This window comes from Rhizoctonia solani, chromosome 5, assembly GCF_016906535.1.
Source record: "Rhizoctonia solani chromosome 5, complete sequence".
Taxonomy (NCBI): domain Eukaryota; kingdom Fungi; phylum Basidiomycota; class Agaricomycetes; order Cantharellales; family Ceratobasidiaceae; genus Rhizoctonia; species Rhizoctonia solani.
In genome coordinates, this window is record NC_057374.1 from 491,123 (window position 1) to 503,609 (window position 12,487).

At 49.6% G+C, this 12,487-nt stretch overlaps 5 protein-coding genes across 5 annotated transcripts; 3 read left to right on the top strand and 2 right to left on the bottom strand.

Annotated features, from left to right (window-relative positions):
- Nucleotides 1-1,102: 1,102 nt before the first annotated feature.
- RhiXN_08953 (copper/zinc superoxide dismutase domain-containing protein) lies at nucleotides 1,103-1,503 on the top strand (the record flags this gene model as incomplete). Its single annotated transcript, XM_043328769.1, has 2 exons — nucleotides 1,103-1,348; nucleotides 1,405-1,503. 2 exons carry the CDS (start codon nucleotides 1,103-1,105, stop codon nucleotides 1,501-1,503), a joined length of 345 nt encoding a protein of 114 aa, XP_043180215.1.
- Nucleotides 1,504-2,469: 966 nt separating this feature from the next.
- Nucleotides 2,470-3,261, top strand: RhiXN_08954 (copper/zinc superoxide dismutase domain-containing protein; the record flags this gene model as incomplete). The annotated part of the gene is made up of 5 exons (XM_043328770.1): nucleotides 2,470-2,565; nucleotides 2,619-2,758; nucleotides 2,811-2,860; nucleotides 2,913-3,170; nucleotides 3,230-3,261. The coding sequence occupies 5 exons, from the start codon at nucleotides 2,470-2,472 to the stop codon at nucleotides 3,259-3,261; spliced, it is 576 nt and encodes a 191-aa protein (XP_043180216.1).
- A 1,256-nt stretch (nucleotides 3,262-4,517) lies between these two features.
- RhiXN_08955 (copper/zinc superoxide dismutase domain-containing protein) lies at nucleotides 4,518-5,359 on the top strand (the record flags this gene model as incomplete). The annotated part of the gene is made up of 6 exons (XM_043328771.1): nucleotides 4,518-4,726; nucleotides 4,819-4,868; nucleotides 4,923-5,070; nucleotides 5,123-5,144; nucleotides 5,197-5,281; nucleotides 5,334-5,359. 6 exons carry the CDS (start codon nucleotides 4,518-4,520, stop codon nucleotides 5,357-5,359), a joined length of 540 nt encoding a protein of 179 aa, XP_043180217.1.
- Nucleotides 5,360-5,949: 590 nt separating this feature from the next.
- Nucleotides 5,950-7,665, bottom strand: RhiXN_08956 (HMG (high mobility group) box protein; the record flags this gene model as incomplete). Its single annotated transcript, XM_043328772.1, has 6 exons — nucleotides 5,950-6,351; nucleotides 6,419-6,755; nucleotides 6,815-6,922; nucleotides 6,976-7,149; nucleotides 7,212-7,404; nucleotides 7,452-7,665. The coding sequence occupies 6 exons, from the start codon at nucleotides 7,663-7,665 to the stop codon at nucleotides 5,950-5,952; spliced, it is 1,428 nt and encodes a 475-aa protein (XP_043180218.1).
- A 1,114-nt stretch (nucleotides 7,666-8,779) lies between these two features.
- Nucleotides 8,780-11,835, bottom strand: RhiXN_08957 (Serine/threonine-protein kinase; the record flags this gene model as incomplete). Its single annotated transcript, XM_043328773.1, has 5 exons — nucleotides 8,780-9,026; nucleotides 9,071-9,225; nucleotides 9,275-10,021; nucleotides 10,093-11,748; nucleotides 11,800-11,835. The coding sequence occupies 5 exons, from the start codon at nucleotides 11,833-11,835 to the stop codon at nucleotides 8,780-8,782; spliced, it is 2,841 nt and encodes a 946-aa protein (XP_043180219.1).
- Between the last annotated feature and the right edge of the window lie 652 nt (nucleotides 11,836-12,487).

Sequence of the window (12,487 nt, forward strand, 5' to 3'; positions counted from 1 at the left end):
TCTTTCTCTCCAGGCGATGTCACAAGTATGCAATAACCTTTTCCTGAGTTCATGAAAGTAAGCGGACTTTTACTTACTAGTAGCATGTATGACATGCCCAATGGCTGCTAGGTCTTGAGATTGGGGTTCAACGCTCTTCTATGCAATGTTCATACATTCAAGCTCCTCCAAACCACCATTCCTGTTAATTCTGACTCACATTTACCTTCATGGAAGAGAAGAACTCTTCAAAATATCTCCCCCTTGTTGAATATCATAAACTTGAAACAACGGCACAGTCTCTCGAGAACATGGCCAAGCGCGGAGTCACCCCGTCTCTGGGGCCTTAGATCTTACAACAACTCCCACCATTCGGCTAAATAGACCTTGGCCTTCTTTTCAAGAGTTCCGAGGGAATTATTTTTTGAGTACTGCTTTACTTCTTGAGTATTCGTACAATCGTCTCTTGAGCTTCTACGGGCTCGAGACCCGTCAATTCTCAAAACAAGAGGTACTCTAATCATGAGTCCATATTGATGCAAAAACAAACTACCACCTGCCTGAGTTCGTTGGATGTAAAACAAATCCATGGCAGCAAACCTCCACCAAAGTTGATCTGTTGGAATTTAGAGAAGATCCTCCTGATTGCATCCCTAGCAAACAAAAATTTTCGAAATGTGAAAAATGCGCTACAAGGAACTAGTCGTAACTTTGAGAGTTTATCGTTACACCGGCTGTCTTATTTATGTGTAGCCTGGTACCGATATGGCAAAGAATTCCTGGCAATTCCTAGTTGACCACTTTGGAGAATGGTATAAGACGGGAAACATTTAGTGGTAAGCAAGCCTACGATATACAACATCTGGTATTGACATTATAGCCTCATTTCAGTACATTGCATGTACCGTTTCATTAATAATACAATTTCTCGGGCCTTATTGGAATTTATGGGCATAAATTTACTCTCTGTAGGGTCTGATCCGTAAGCTTATACCAACCTCCACATGGCCTGTGCGCTTCTTTGCACACGATCACTCGGGCTCGTAACGTCATCGCCTTAGCACGTCGACTTTCGCATCAATCGCTCACGCGTAGCCGGAGTCCCATAAAATTGCATAGTAGTATGGCTTCTCTAACTCGTCGAGCGTCCGCTCGCAACATGAAGCATGAAGAAGAATCTACGCCAGCCCTCGACACACCTTACGAAACCCGCACACGGGGTTCGGCATTTGGAAAAATCAAGACACTTGCTACCCTGGGTATTTTCGTGATATCTGGCTTCCTTGGGTATAATGCTGGAAATTTGGGCCGAATTGTGTCGACTAAATATTTTGGGGGGTCGCCTGGGACGTCTGGCCCCTTGGCATATGTAAGTGCTGTTCCTTGGCATGTCGAAACCCGCCCTTTGTTGTAACACCTCAACAGGCGGTGGCGTATCTGAAAGGGCCAAATTCAAACGTAACGGGAGTGATCCATTTCTCTCAGCCGTCGCCAACTGGACCCGTATTTATCACGGAGAGTTGAAGAACCTTGATCCCAACAGAACGGGGGTTCCATATCCAGTGTGGTTAGGTTTTAGGTTTTTAGGCGCATCTACTGATAGTTGTGGGATTTAACAGCGAGTATGGCGACGCAAGGGACGGATGCATGTCCTCGGGATCCCATTATAGTGAGTGCCTGGTGTTCCTTGTACGCTCCAGGCACGGTAACACGTGGACAAAAGACCCATTCGGCGTGCCCCACGGCGGACCCAAGACCTAAAACGGCATGTCGGGGATCTTGGGAATATTCGTAGTGATGCAGATGGAGTGGCAAGACTGGATTTTTCAGACAACATAATCAATTTGGTTGGTCCTTTGAGTATCGTCGGGTATGTTTTTTGAAGGGTGCATTGATCCCGTAAATGTGATCTGATCCGCTAAGCCCGTAGACGAACCGTACTTGTACATACAGTGAGTATTCATTGGTCAAGAAAGACTCTATAAGAACAGGGGACCAACTCTGCCCTCCAGGGAACGGATGACCTCGGCAGGGGTAACAACGAAGATTCGCTAAAGACGGGGAACGCTGGTGGGCGAGCGGCTTGTGGAATTATTGGTACGTAACTTATATGCACCTGGGATTGGTATTGAGTAACTCACAAGTTACCCAGGCTATGCTAAGAAGCCTTGAGAATGACTATGTTTTGAAATGAAAAAGTACATACGTTGTTTTGATTTCACTTTTGTTTCGGAAAAGACTTCGAAATCCTAATTGAAGAGATGAGACAAGCGCCGATCTTTATATTGGATGGAAGTAGTCATGCCGCAAACAGGGCCCTCTCGATCAGCTTCGTGTGGCGTGGACTGTGTCATACCCTGAACTTCCCTTGGTCCCGGGCAGCCCTGCGAGCCATATAAACGCGGCGGTGGACGCGATTTTCCCTCATTGACCTTCATCTCCCGCAATCTTTACCCAGTCTTTCTTTTTGATAATACTCTGTCGTTCATAATGTTCGGAAAAGTCAAGTTTGTTGCTGCTCTTGCCCTTCTTACATTCTCTTCTGCCTCAGCCAAGTTGACTTGCGAGACCAAGAAGGAGGTCTACGTGAGTTGATAAGGATCGAATACAAGAATTACAAACTGATATGTGCTCTTCAGGCCAAAGCCGTCCTCAAGGACGCCAATGGCACCCAAATTGGTGTTGTTAACTTGTACCAAGCCTCTAACCTGGAACCTGTCAAGATCACTGCCGACCTAAAGGGTCTTGGTGCTGAAGGCAAGAAAGGCTTCCATGTCCAGTGAGTGCTCACTTAACTCAAGTAAATATGCATGCTGAAGCTTCATAATCAGCGAATTCGGTGACTTGTCGGGCGGCTGTGCCTCTGCTGGAGGTCATTTCAGTAAGCACTGAGCGCAAATTGCCTGCAATGGCTTTTCTAATTTATTTCACAGATCCGTTCAGTAAACAACATGGCGCCCCTACTGATGCCGAACGTCATGCCGGTGACCTTGGTAACATTGTGACCGGGCCCGACGGCACCTCGAAGGTTGAGATGGAGGACAAACAAATTTCTCTCTATTCAGGACACAGGAACATTGTCGGGCGTGCTATCGTTCTCCATGCTGGAGAAGATGACCTCGGACTCGGCGGACAGAGTGACTCGAAGACGACTGGCCACGCCGGCGCGCGTCTTGCTTGCGGTGTGATTGGTATGTCATTTATGTAGGCGCCGACTCGAATTTGTTGACTAAATTACCCACTTTCATAGGATACGCTCCTGCTCCTACTCCTGCTGCATAAACCAGCCCTATTCATTGTCTAACTGTCTCAGATACACTTATCTGTCCATTCTTTTCAAATATATAACTATTACCAGATGTATCTGGTTGGTAGCTTATTGACATTATACTGGCTTGTTGATAATCCCTCGGGTTTTGTGTGTTGAACCCAGTTCATTCGTGATCCGAGGATATTATCGACGTCGGTTTCCTTAGCGACCGTAAATTTGTTTGTCATTTGCTCGGCTATCAACCGGGCCAATTACTTTAGGAGCTACTAAAAGAAGCGAATTCTTTGGGGTTAAAGCGGAACGTTTATATGTATAACTCGTTGCAATGTTTCCTTGTTTTGGGCGGGCTGACATCAAGGCAGCCTCTTAAATTCACCACTACTCACTTCGCGCGACGTGTGTTCCTGAGTATTCTTGGTAACTTCGACACCTCGTGAAAGTCTGTTTGACGATTATTCGTGAGTTATTTTACGTGGATTCCTTCTATGTTCATTCGAATGGATATTGGTCTCTCCATCTTCATGAGCACTGTTTTTGCGCCCCGCGCAAGGCCTTGTTGGCGTCGCAGGGAGCGTTCTAAGGTATGGGCTATGCGAAAAATCCAGCCCAAAAGTCAGGACGCCCAAACGAAGCATTCTGCCAGGCTCAAGCTCGAGCGTCTCCTTGGTGGCCAGAGCACATACGCTCAATCATCGGATAGACATATATCTCGGCTACAATAATCCAAGACACAGCCGCACTTTTTCCGAATCTCAAGGGGTGGCAGTACCAACATTCTGGACCTGGTTGCATTTCATGAGACACCTTGAATTTTTTCCTTCCGCCCCATTCATGTTCTGCCTAAATTTAGCATCAACATAGCAGTTTTTGAATGTATTTTAGCGCGGACCGTATTTTCCGACGTAAATCAGGCACACTTGGACAGACCACGGGGCGTAAAGCGGTGTCCACAGCGCACACCCCTATCCCTAAACGATAGCATATCCTGCCAAGTGAGCTCGTGATGAAGGGGAGGACTTCCTTTCAAGAGACAGGAGCGCCTATATGCCTCATGGGCATCGACAAAAAGCCGAATAGGACGTCATTTTTCGTTAACATTGTCTGGGCATCCTGGGGCATCGTCTCTTGAATAAACATTAATCAACTGGGATACCCTGGTATAGAGCGCAGATGAGCGCCCAGGGTCGACCTCCTAATAAGATGCGTCCATTGTTTAAAACATGGTGTTCGCCCCACCACTTTGCTCCGTCTCCCCCTGCCGAACGCCATGTTGAGATTACTTACAGTTCTCGCTGCATCGACCCTCCTCCCGCTCGTCGCCTGTGGTCCCAAAGCCCGAGTGATAATGCTCAAGGATGGCAATTTCAATTCGGGTTCGCCAGGTTGGCTCGAGTTCGAGGACATAGGCAATGGGGAGATCCACCTTTATGGCAAGATCACTGGCCTAACATCTGGAAAGCATGGTATCCACGTCCAGTAAGTCGAGTTTCAAGCGCACAATACCATTTTCCCACTTTTTTCTTGTAAAAAAAATCAATTCACTTTTACTTATTTATTCAACTTATTAGCGAGTTTGGTGACCTTACCAGCGGATGCGCATCGGTCGGAGCCCACTTTAGTACGCGGTTTTATATTCGTATCGCTACTTTCAGGTATTAATTGCAAGTTGTAGACCCGGAAAAGAAAAACCATGGAGGGCCCCAAGCAGCCGAGCGCCATGTAGGCGATCTGGGCAACATTGAGGCGAACTCGAATGGCGAATCCAAAGTTGACATTTACGACAAAGTAATCTCCTTCGGTGGGACTAATAGCATAATTGGGTATGTATACGTTTCCCCCCGCGCTCTTCGTAGGAGCTGAACCTTCTTTCAGGCGCGGTTTGGTGATCCATAATGTGAGGTCTTGCCAATAGTCAACGAGGGCGAAACTTATTTTCTTTTCTTTAGGGGGAGGACGATCTGGGCCTCGGGGGCTTCAATGACTCACTCACTACTGGCCATGCCGGAACTCGCTTCGCGTGTGGCACAATTTGTAAGTTGGCTTGGTTAGTGGTCCCCTTCTATTTATTCACTTTCCTTGAAAGCTATTGCCAATGCTACAATCCCTTGAGGGCGAGGTCTTGAATAATTCAACTCATCTTTTCCCACTTCGGACGGACTTTTTCCGTGTTTGTTTGTTTAATTTCTAACCATGTAGTCACATCATGTGGGCTAAATTTGTGGACTTGTGGTCGCGGTTGAACGATTATAGTTTTTAGTTAACGATGTAATATGATTTTCATGGACTGTGTGTCGTACGTAACGTGTCCCTTTCGGAGCATATTCCTCGTAATTCAGCGAACCAGATGCCCCATCATACATCGCGTGAAAATATTTCAGCAACGTGGCCATTGCGGTTTGCGAGGACATGCATCTAGAAGATGTCTTTTCACCGTTCGAAACAAGAAGTTGTATCCTTGGGGTACGTCGATGTATGCGAGGTCACCAGGCTCTCAAAGAATGGCACCAGACAAGGTGATGGCAAAACTCAGTTGCAGCACCGGGGGTTCAATTATATAAATTCAAAATGAATTATGAAAGATCGCAAACTATTCCGAATTACGATAGTCAAAGACCAAACTGGCTCAAAGTCGATAAGTGGGTCTCTGCATAGGCCATGCCCACAAACGATCGGGACCGCTTTGTAGCCCTATGAGAGTTCTAAAACCACCATTGGGCTTCCAGCTCAAGAAGCCTGGCACTCTCGCCAAGAAGCCTATGAATTGAGTCGAGGTCCGCCTCATTTTCGAATTGGGGAAGCATAGATTCAAGCTCTGCATCAAAGAAGTTGTCATGATAGAATGGGCCTTCGCTTAAGCTGAAGCTTCCTTCAAGTTGGTTCTGGCCAAAACCACCAAGTACAGAATACTGTGGCTCAAGAGCAGAGAATTCGTGTCCCGTGTGATCCTGAAAAGTAGCAGGGGTATTGGCATGATGCGCGATACATTCTATGTCGGCTTGAATGAGACCCAAGTTATCTTCACAATCGACCGTAGCCTGAACGCTCGCGAAATTCGAAGCCAGAGGGATAATGGACGGTAAAGAGGTATCCAGGCCAAGTTTCTATCATAAGCAATTGAATGGTCGATGAGGACTGTATGGTTTTGGTCGACTTGTTCAGAATACAGACGATCAGCATTGGTCGGGGTGATGAATAAGATAGAAGCATATTGGTCATGGGCTCCAGGGAGTGTCGGAACCTGGGGCCAACCAGTCGCATCGAACTCATAGTGACCAGCCAACAACTGGGGCTTGGCAGAGTGATTGGCGAGAGATTATTGGTTGTGTTGGAGTGCGAAGAACTAGAACTATATGACAACGGCGAAAAGGCAGAAAGCTGATCATGGTGCATTGGAAGGTCCGACGAATGAAGCGCGTTGAATTCTAAAACATCAGATATGCCAATAGGATATTCAGGTTTGGTGTAGTTTCGGAGAATGATTGCATCGCCTGGTATTATCTGGTCACTGTGATGGCAAGCCAAGGTTAAAAAGTAAGTGTTGACATTATGAAGCCTCAAACATACATGGCCTTGATCATGTTGATTTCATTCTGTGGTGTTCCTAAAGGAATATCGACTTCAATATATACTGGAAAAGTAGATCCCTCGGGATTGGGAATCACCATTTCGAGCCTTTAAGATTGTTCTGGGTTATCGACCCCGTAGTCAACCATGATTACACTTACATCCTCTCGGGTTCACCCGGCATCCTGGGGCCAATATATGTCAAGGTGTTCTTGAAACGGTCGAGCCAAGAGTCGTCTTGGGGATCATCCAATGGAACGATGTTGATTTGGTTGAATGAACATCTGGAGGAATAGTCGGCTGTGGTTGTGGCTTGGGTCTCGGAGGTTTCAACGCTGAAGATATTTAACCAGGTGTCAATAAGCGCACTGTGGCAAGTAAATAAAACTCGACTCACGTTTCCTCTTTCACATATTTCCTGTTCTCTGGGCGCCGGGCCCATTCTCTAATATTCTGGTAGCTACTAACTTTATGTTCCGGATCGACCATAGCTTTGGCTATGCGAGCGATAGATTCAAAAAAGAAACGCTTCTTCCCATCCTCAGCGAGTGTGTTCCAAAATGCATTGGGGATGGGGGTATACATGTATTCTGGGAAAAGTTCCTTGAGTCTTGTTCTATTATCGTTGGCCTCGGACTTGAAAGAATCCCTCTCTTCCTGGAGAACGCATTCCACTCGCGCTGGAGTTGGGCCGAGATATCCGCTTGATTCATGGTTCGGCCGTATTTAGCCCACATATGGTCGAGGATTTCGACCGAGCGGGCTCTGCGAAAGGCAAAGAAAGAGTTGCAGGCGCGTTTGAGGTTACCGGTATCGTTGACTAGATTGTCTTCGAGAAGCTGATGATGCATTCCTGCTCAGGTAGAGGCAGCTCGGCGAAAGGCGGATAGAGGGGCATGGTCCACTGGGTGAAAAGACGCTTCTTGCGCATGATGAATCGAGATAGTGCAACTTGGAAGAGGAGGCTAGCCAACCTCTTTTTAAACCATCGTCTGGCCCGCCGAAAACGCTTCAAAAGACCCCTAATACACCACAACATTGACCTTTAGGCATAGAATAATGGTAGACCAATGGCTTGGCTAACCGTTGTGGTCGGTATTCCAAGTATTCTAGTCCAAGATACCTCGTTTTAGAATAAAGACTTCCATAAAGACTTGATTGTCAGGATCCTGGACGATACGTCTACGACTATGATGAATGGTCCAACTGAGCGATCCACAAAGGCTAGATCGCTCATTGTTGAAATGTGAAGTGCCTTGACAAGAACAGACTCGAAGTTTTAGACCGAAACGTCACAAATTCAGAGATGCTGAAATAGGTCTGGTATACGTATATCATTCGCGGTAGATCGTACTGGTATATCGCTTGTGGTGAGAGCAGAATAGATACCAGATCAAATTCTTCACGTGACACCATCGAGGGACTGGCATGTGAATTCTAGACACAGCCTCTTTGGGTGGCAAGCGATGGGCGGGACAGCAAGTTCCAGATTTAAGCTTAATGACCGCCAACCAATAACGCCTGCCGTTATTTTCGAACCGACTTGCGTTGCTATACCTTTGAAAAAACTTGGAATCAGTCGCTGAACCATGTGAATTTGCCAAAACAAAGTACCGCCAACCACATATAATTTACCCGCAATATACACATTAAGGTAATACCAAATGATGACGCATACAGACAACATTGACCAGACAAAAACAGTGGGGAGGGGGAGTGGACAAAATACTATAGTTGTACAGAATCGTGGCAAGGGGGCATAAGAGGACATCAATTAGAATGGATAAGATGCGGTCAAATGGGCATGTACAAAACAGAACGAGAGCGTGGGGTTTAGACAAAGAAAAAAACGATGGTGTTGAGCAAAAAGAAAAGAAAACAATGGCAATTGAAAAAATCGCAGCAGAAGGTGGAAAAGATGAGGTGGTGTTTGAACGTGTACTCATCACGCTCCTAGTGGAATTGTCAAGCATCGGGTTTGCTCGTCGGGTATCCTTGAACTTCAACTCCTCCCCAGACATGATGATGGTCTCCTTCATCCACGACTTCCAGTCGACTGGCCAGTCTGCCTCGCTGTGGGGGTACCTCTTCGGGCGTACGAGGCCCAGAGCTTGATGGGCTGCCGCTTTGTATGATATCGACAGGAGGGCGGTTTTGGCAGAGAATCGTTCGGACGAGAGCGCGCGACCAGGGACGGAGCTCGGCGCGTTCGCTCGGTAGAAGGAGCGCGCTCAACTCGATCCGTAGACGACGTACGAGGAAGAGAAGGAGCCCGAGAAGACGTCGACCGATTCTCTCGGTGATCTGCCCCTTCCAGTCGACGAGTTACGCCCGACGGACAGTCGGTCCGTGGACGGTGCCCTCCCGGTCCTCTCGACGACGTACCTCTGGTCGCCAACGGGGACCGAAGACTGTCTGATCCGGGGCTCAAGGGCGGGACAGCGGACGAGGTAACACTACTGAACGAGCGCGCAGTATGGAGCTGCGGGATGGACGAGAGCGAGGAAAGAGCGACACGGCGCTGGATTCACCATCCCGATGAACGGGGACAGGCGTGCTCGAGGCACTGTCGAGAATTTCCAACGTGCTCGCGGGAGCCGCGAGGCAACCCGGAGCCGAGAGCTGCTTGTTAGTGAGGGTGGGAGTAGCATCTCCGCTTGCCAGCGGAGACTGTTTAGCCAATACCATCGGGCGAGGAATCATACTTGGACGAGCGGGCGACGCATGTCGGCTCGGTGAAGATGGCTGGCGGGTGAGTGCGGGACTGACCGAATCGTGAGGCGATAGTGAAGAACGACTTGGTGAAGTAGATTGACGGACACGAGCATCGAAAGGAGACAAAGAAGGTTGTCGCGTCAAGGACGGAAGACGAGTAGGCCGGACATTATCACTCGCACTCGGTCTGGACCTGCTCACACTCCTGTTGGATGGGCTGTAGCTACTCGCCAAACCACCACCCTGTACACTCCCCGTATCATCATCCTTTGCCCCATCCCGATCTCTAATAGCACTCAACCCCCTGCGCCCTCTTCCAACCGACCTCCCCCTCTGAGCCCTCATTGCCTCTCTCTCAGCCTCCTCATCTGCGATACCAATAGCCCAAGCGTACTCATCCACCATAGCGATCGACCATCGCTCGGCAAGATCGACGCTCAGGCAACCCCGGAGGGTTTCGATCAAGGTAGACGAATTAGGGATGAGATTGACCTAGGAAAAGAAAAGCGTGAGTACAGGAGTATGATATGGTTCGGGTGCGGGACCAGAACCTTGTCACTCACCACCCCCTCATCCCAAATACCCCTCACAATCTTCATCTGCAACCGAGGTTCAAACGCATCGGAGAATGGCAGCTTGCCTGTGAACAATGCGTGGAGGACGCATCCGAGAGCCCAGATGTCTTGTGCCGGATTGGGCTTGTCGCTGTCATTAGAACGTTCGCGTGACCGGGATCGAGAAGGCTTGAGAAGTTCGGGAGCGGCGTAGGGTAAACTACCCGGTGGGAATTTGTTTTTTGCGGTCGGAGGGGTGGTACTTGTGACCGAGACTGAATTTGCGCGGCCAAGGCCGTAAGAAGGTGGGGCGTGCCCATGGCCCGGTGGAGCATAGGTGGAAAATGTCCGGTGTCGGGAGACGGAGCGTCGAGTTCGCTCGGCACTAACTCGGGAGCGGGAACGTTCAATGCTCGAACGGACGGGTTCTTCGTCAAGCTGAACGGCAAGTCCAAAGTCCGTGATGCGTGCACCGCCATTCTCATCGACCAGCACGTTTTCGAGTTTAATGTCACGATGGACCACACGCGCGACTTCATGGAGGTATCGAAGGCCTCGAACGACCTGCCTGAAAAGGGTAGCCGCTGTTTCGGGGAGCAGGCCTCCACGTTGAGGCTGAGGCTGGGTGATGGAGCCAGATCTGCCTCGCGAAATGGAGTTGACGGGTGAAAAGGAAGATGCGAAGCTGGGACGACGCTTGGAAGGGGTGTTTTGCGCCGATGGAGTAATAATCTGACCGTCCCGTTTGAGTAAATCAAGTAGGGTCCCTGCGGGACAATAGAGGGTGAATAAGAACCATGCGCCAAGAGAGTCGGATTCTTCTGCTGAGAAGAGAGGGAGGATGTGCTCATGCGATAGAGTGCTCCAGAGCGCCGCTTCTTCCGCGATGGGCCGGCCGTCGTTGTCCGAGGAAGCGTCGGGAGTCCGGCCACGTACGGTGGTGGTGGCCGCTCGGCCGAAGGTTGCTGCTCGGTTACCGAGCCGGCCTCGTGGTGCGTCTGTGGGGACAGGGGCAGGAAGCTTGGGCTTCACAGACACAATTTTCACGGCTACCACTCCGGCGGTAGTTGGCGAGGTGGCTGTTCGGATAGTCGAGAATCCACCGTGGCCAATGACGGGGCCAAGCACATAACCTCCCACGGACACTCCCTGGTCGATGAGGCAACTGGTGGGAGAGGCAACTGTAGCATGAGTGGGTACAGGCGGTGGAGAGTGGAACATGGCCATTGCCGGGGAGATGACCGAAGGCAGGGGCGAAGGGGAACGTACGCTCGGGGCCGGAGACGAAAAGGCAGAAAGGAAGAGTGCGGCGGGAGAGGCCGGGCCGTCCGAGGCGGCAGACATGGGTGGCGCAGGGGAGAACGAGCGCATATGGGGTGGCAAACCCAGTCCAATGCCACTGTTTCTGGTGTCGAGATCGAGCATAGTGGGCTTGGGGGTAGTGTCGGGAATGGGAATGGGGATGGGAGATGGTCGCTGGCGTCCGCGTGGTTGTTCCCACCAGTTGACAGGAGGCCCGTCGTCGGTACTGGCTTCGGGACTTGAGATCGCCATGGACTTGGATATCTCCATTTGGGAGTGTGTCGTGATCATCGCAGGCCGTGACTTGCTTGAATATGACCCACGCGTTTTCGGTCCCCGAGGGCGCGCAACGGGGGTTGGGGTCTGCCAAACAGACGCTTAGCACATATGACACACATGACACTATTCACATACCTGCTGTTCATCTTGTACGTTGCTCGGATAAAACATATACTATCGGTACTGGGTCGTGGTTGTCTGCAAGTCCCACCCCGTCTGATCCCAGGTACATGTATCTTCCACCTGAGGGTTCGACTCCAACCCAAGCTAGTCACGCGGTACATCCCTTCCGAAATCCCGACGAAGAAGCCTCAGCTGATCGTGCTGACAAACCAACAGAACCCGTCACGATCTGATTTGCACTGCCACATCTTCTCAACGAGGTCCATCAAACAAACGGCATTCTCATCATTCAAATCTCCAAGCATCCAATCTCCAAGCACCGATTCATCATTCAAGTTGAAACATCCGTATTTAAGCCAGGAGTTGTGTCTGTGTTCTCGTTCTGCCTCATACTCACTCCCATGCCGTAACCCATCGGCGCTGGCGACCGGCTAAAAATGATCCTTTCTCCGGTAGTGACTCGACAGTGAAATTTCGCCAAGCCCGTCCGGATCTAATACGTACCCCCACACTATTTGGCTCCCACTTACCCCACTTGCAGAAAGTACCCCACCTTTGCTCACAGGCTAAAGCTAAAATGAACACGTTTTTTCCGGGGCGCCCGGGTCCGTTCGAATCACTTCCGGCACGCTCAGTCTGCAGCTTGGAGGCTTGGCGAGAAGGGAAAGAGCCTGCTATTCATTTCTGAAGCCAATGAAAT